This window comes from Otolemur garnettii, unplaced genomic scaffold (genome assembly GCF_000181295.1).
Source record: "Otolemur garnettii isolate 467f Iridium unplaced genomic scaffold, OtoGar3 scaffold00056, whole genome shotgun sequence".
In the NCBI taxonomy this organism is placed as follows: Eukaryota; Metazoa; Chordata; class Mammalia; order Primates; family Galagidae; genus Otolemur; species Otolemur garnettii.
In genome coordinates this window covers 681644-687562 of record NW_003852451.1, presented here as the reverse complement: position 1 = coordinate 687562, position 5919 = coordinate 681644, and the positions used below count along the sequence as shown (strand labels likewise).

At 43.1% G+C, this 5919-nt stretch overlaps 1 protein-coding gene across 1 annotated transcript in view; it reads right to left on the bottom strand.

Annotated features, from left to right (window-relative positions):
• WDR27 (WD repeat domain 27) overlaps window positions 1-5919 on the bottom strand; it is a 147793-nt gene that overhangs the window by 109623 nt on the left and 32251 nt on the right. The window contains exon 14 of the mRNA XM_012806750.2: window positions 968-1046. Coding sequence (XP_012662204.1) covers window positions 968-1046 — 79 coding nt within the window. The remainder of the gene's footprint in view (window positions 1-967; window positions 1047-5919) is intronic.

Genomic DNA, 5919 nt, shown 5'->3' with positions numbered 1-5919 from the left:
ATCCACATCCCCACTCACCCACCTACATCCCCACTCACCCATCCACTTCCCCACTCACCCACCCATGTCCCCTCTCACCCATCCACTTCCCCACTCACCCACCCACATCCCCACTCACCCATCCACTTCCCCACTCACCCACCCATGTCCCCTCTCACCCATCCACTTCCCCACTCACCCATCCACCCATATTCCCACTCACCTGTCCACATCCCTACTCACCTATCCACCCATGACGCCTCTCACCCATCCACATCCCCACTCACCCATCCACCCATGACGCCTCTCACCCATCCATGTCCCCACTATCTGTGTCTCCCTCTATCTCCCCCCCACCGTAGGTGCCTTAGGAAAGGCCTGAGATGCCAGCACCGACACAGGCACAGGAGGCTACAGGACAGACAGTGAGTAAAGCAAGTCCTTTTGGCCAGAGAGAAAGGAGCACCGGAAAGGCTTGGCATGGAGGCTGTAGTTTTACAAAGAGCAGAGCCCTGGGCTGGGGTCAGGTGGGCTCTCGGTGGAGGTGGCGGAGTGGGGAGAGCTCAGCCTGCCCCGAGTGCAGGTCCCTGGTGTCAACAGCAGGAGGAAGGGGGTCAGTCTGCATTTACACAGAAAAGTCAAATTCGTCTTTAAGATATCGGCTGAGAAGGATGAGGGACGTGGGGCTTTGTTTAGTTTCCCGGCCCTGTTTTGCACCTCCTCCCAGAAGAGGTGCTGAACACGCTGCATGTCCAGCTCCCAATGCTCCAGCACAGCTGTGTTGCCAGGAAGGACAGTAACTCAGGCCCAATGGGCCATGTCCCATTAAAGCGTCATCACCCTCGCCAGCCTGTGAGCAGGGTCCTATCCCCACCAGGACTCCACACAGACCCCAGGCCCTGGACACGGTAGGGTACTGCCACAGCCGATACCTCTTCAGTGGCTGTGACATTCCAGGGGCTACATCCTTGGTGGCCTGAGCACTCACCGTGGTGCTGATGCATAGCCTGATGACTGGACAGTGCTGTGGAAAACCAGGGGCTGGTCCTGTGTGCCGCGCCGAGCAGCTGAAAAATGATTTTAAAGAGGAAACAAACACCTGATGTTACAATCTCATCTCTTAAAACCAAAAACTTCACACAGTAGAATGAGTTTCTGATCAACAAAATTAAGAGGTTTGATTCCTGAAGTCAAACCAACCAATATGAGCAAAAGATTGAATCAAGAGGATTAAAAGTATAAGAAAATAAGATAAGTTTGTGCTTATTCTTTAAGCTACAGTAAATTGCAACACATTTAAAACTATGTATCACAGATACTCAGGGATGGAGCTCAGCTCTCCACTGGGACCTGGGCCTGGGTCTCTGCCAGGCAGGGTCTCTGCAGGTAGAGCTCCCTGCTGCTCCAGAACTCGGCCCAGTCCCTGGGACAAAGAGCCACTGAGGAGCAAGTACTCTACGAACTGGCAATTGGCACAGGCTCTCTACAACAAAAATATCAATTATCTTAAATTAATTCAAATTTAATTTTAAGGTTTTTGTTTATCATGAGCCAGAATAATAAAATACGCTATTGACATTAGTACATTTTAATGGCAATGAAACTTCTTGCCCTATTTTTAACATACTATACATTTTCCACAGCACTGACAGTTGATAAAAAGTAACACCAAACTAACTTTACAAATGTCAAAGTGTTTTTAAACCAAATATAGTTTTACCAGAACTATTTATTTTTGCATAAACTTAATACTTGGTATTCAGTATGACTATTCTGTAAGCAATTATAAAATAGCTTTAGGAAATGTATAACTAAGCAATTGTAAAAAATAGCCCTTTTTTAATTTTAGGGAAGGGTCTCACTATGTGGCCCAGGCTGGGCTGAAATAATCCTCCTGAGTTACTTCTGGTGTAGCTGGGACTCTACACATCCCAATGAGCTCAGCCTCCTCTTTGTTTTTTTAAGTAAAAAAACAATCTTGGTTCTGCTTTAAGTGCTACTTAAAACCTGATGACCTACACCCCATTTCCATCAAGAACTATGTGACCCTAGTAAGCAGAGTATTAAACTAATACTCATTGTGGACATCTCACTTTGCCACATCCACGTCTGAGGGATGACCAGGATCCAGGGGGCCCTGTCTCTGCCCTAGACCCAGACCTGGAACAGAGGGGTCTAGGGAGAAGCCTCATCTAGAGACAGGGCCCAAAAGGGACTGACCACTCAGACTGAGGAGAACCAGAAACCAAGGAGACTGTCTGACACAGCCATAGCATCAAAGGGGAAAATCCTCCCAAGGGAAATAAAATGCTGCCAAAATGGGAAATAGTTTTCAGGATAAAATAATAAAGTTATAGGTCCATTAGTATACTTCATTATGAGAATGTCTTAAAAGTATTAGAATAAAGTTCATAAATATATAATAGCATATTGTCTTTATAAATGCATCGAGCATTAAAATACAACAGTTCTTCATCTAACCCTTATGTATTCTGTTTATATTATTCCTATTATGCTTTTGCAAGTAGAGAAATGCAAATTTTGAGATTATAAATTACTATAAATCACATATATTCATGAACTTTCTACATGAATATTTTCTGAATGATGTACAAAATGTCAACTTTCTTGCTACAGAAAAATTATGATATCTGCAGTAAATCTTACAGTTTACCTAATTTTTCTAAGTAAAGGTTTTGTTCTGAAATCTAAGTATTATATTTACTTGTGAAGCACAGTACATCGTACATTCATTTGAAATATGATGATCCATATTAGTAAAAATGTTTAAAAATTCACTTCTGAGATGTGATCTAAGTAAAACAGAAGAAGAAGAAAAGCTAAAGAAAAAAGTAAGTCAAGTTTCTGAAAATGAGAAAACCCCATGACTCGTGCCATAGATTTTGTGCCAAGGTGTGATCTTCACAAATAAAATGATTTTGATATTAATTTAATTAAGAAACTGATTCAAAAACGTTTACATTGTTTCCATTGCGCAAGGGAAAGGTTCTCTTTCTATTTCATTTTTTAATTTCAGATTAATAGAAAGGTACAAATGTTTAGGTTACATTTCTTTCATTTCTAAGGCAAAGTTCAAGTTGTAGTTGAGCCCTTTGCCCAGGGAGTGTACTGAACACCCTCACACTGTGCATTTAGGTTCTTAATACCGCTGAACCAAATACGTAAAATATGATTAAAATAATTTTATTTATATATATTTTAAAACTTAAAAAAAAGCATAAATGAACAGGAGGCAGATCAAGATGGCTGATCAGAAACCTCACTAATTGTCCCTCTGCACAAAACCAAGTTTAACAACTGTCCACTCAAGCAACTGCCTTTAGAAGAACCAAAGATCAGGTAAGCCATCACAGCACCTGGCTTGACATAATGTCAAGTAAAGAGGCACTGAAAGGGCAGAAACGACAGCCCCACGTGTCCTGTGTAGCCCTGTCCACCCCCCAGCAACGCTACGGCAGCACCAAGTGGAAAGAGAACCTGTGTGCTGGGGGAGGGCAGTGAAGTGACTGGGGACTTTGCATTAAAACTCAGGGCTGCCCTGGCACAGGGGTCACAGCATAGGGCAGAATCTGCCAGTGCCCATGGAAGGAGCATTCAGGACAGCCCTGCCAGAGGGAAATTCTCTGCCCTGAAGCCCAAGTTCTGTTCTTGGCTAGCCCCACCACCACTGGCAAAGGTAGCCCTGGACTAAATGCCCAAGATAGTCAGGCCACGAAGATTGTAGTTCTTGAGAAATTCCTGTGGCTGCGCTGGCTTAGAGCCAGTGGATGTGGGGTACATGTGACCCAGTAAGACACTAGTGGTGGCAGCCAAGCCACTGCCGGTGTCATCCCTCAGCTCCAGGCAGAGCAGCTCAGGGAGACTTCTTCCACATGGGGAAAGGAAAGGGAAGAGCTCAGAGGACTTTGCTTTACAACTTGGGTACTAGCTAAGCCACAGTAAAGTAGCACCAAGCACACTTCTAAGGCCCCTGAGTCCAGGCCTTACTTTCTGAATGGCATTTCTGGACCTACCCTGGGCCACAAGGAAACATGTGCCCTGAACGGAAGGACACAGGCCTCGCAGGAGTCACCACCTGCTGATGAAAGAGCCTTAGGTTTTGAATAAACATCAAAGGTGGCCAAGTAGCAGTCACCATAAGCTTTAGGTGAGACTGAGCTGGCTTTAGTGACCTGGCACTGGTGGTTACAAGGAAGTGCCCACATAACTTTTCCCCTAACTCCAACAGCCCAGCCCAGCACAGAGAGTGAGAGACTTAGCCTAGTAATCCAGGGAATTTTCCCATAACTTACCCAAGTTCACCAAGATGGTGCCACCAGGAGTCTGTAAGAGTCAGAGCATTGCTGGGCTTGGGGCACCCCAGTGCTGATACAGCAGCAGTGACAAAGACTTAGACCACACACTCAACTCTCCTTGAGTATCTGGAAAGCCTTCTCAAGGAGGATGGATTCAAACAAGCCCAGATTGCAAAGATTTAAGGAAATATCTCTTCAAAAACCAAACATCAACAGACATCCCACAGCATTAAGAACTTCCAGGAAAATGTGACCTTACCAAATAAACTAATGGAGATAGGTGAGCTTTCCCACAAAGAATTCAAAGGAACTGTCCTGAAGCTCACTGAACTTCAAACAATATAGAGAAGGAATCCAGAAGCCAGTCAGAGAAACTTTAAAAAGAGGTTGAAATAATGTTTTTTAAAAATACAGAAATTCCGTAGCTTAAGAATTCAATTGACAGACTGAGAAATGCACTGGGGTCTCTCAAGAGCAGAACTGAACAAGCATAAGAAAGAATGGGCCAGGTTGAGACAAGCTATTTGAAAATACATGATCAGGCTTGGCGCCTGTAGCTCAGTGGTTAGGGCACCAGCCACATACAGTGGGGCTGGCGGGTTCGACCCTGCCCCAGGCCTGCTAAACAACAATGACAACTACAACCAAAAAAATAGCCAGGTATCGTGGTGAGCGCCTGAAGTTCCAGCTGATTGGGAAGCTAAGGCAAGAGAATTACATAAGTGAAACAGTTTGAGGTTGCTGTGAGCTGTGATGCCATGAGGACAACATAGTGAGACTCTGTCTCAAAAAAAAAGGAATGAAAGAAAGAAAATACATGATCACAAGATGAAAAATAAAAAAGAATAAAGAAATGAAGTCTGCCTACGAGACCTAGAAAATATCCTCAAAAGGGAAAACCTAAGAGTTATTGGCCTTAAAGAGGAAGTAGGAAAAGATATTGGGGGTAAAAAGGTTTTTCAAAGAATTAATAACACAGAACTTTCTAAACATAGAGAAAAATATCATTATTTGGGCATAAGAAGGTCATAGAGAAACCAAAGCAGATCTAACCTAAAAAGACTACCTCAAGGCATTTGATAATCAATCCCCAAACTTGATGGATAAGGAAAAGGTCTGAAAGGAAACAAGAAAAAAGAAAACAAAAATAACATAAAAAAGGAGCATCAATACGCAGACTTTTCAGGGAAACTCACAGACCAGAAGAGAGTGGTTGGTTGCATTCAAAGTGCTGAAGGAACAACCTTAACCTTAGAATATTATACCCTGCAAAAATATCCTTCAAATATGAAGGAGAAATAAAGACTTCCCCAAGCAAACAAAAGCTGAGAGAGTTCATCAACACCAGACCTGTCCTACAAGAAATCTGAAAGTTTTCTATCGGAAAGAAAAGGAGGTTAATGAACAACAAGAACTCATCTGAAGGCAAACAGCGCGCTGGTAACAGCAACACACAAACACAGAATATTCTACCCTGTATTTGTGGTGTATGAACCTTTTTTATCTTCAGTTGGAAGACCAAAAGACAAACTTATCAAAAATAACTATACCAACGTTTTGTTATTTAGTATAAAAAGATACAACAGAAACAATAAAATTTTAAAAATAGGGCTCGGCGCCTATA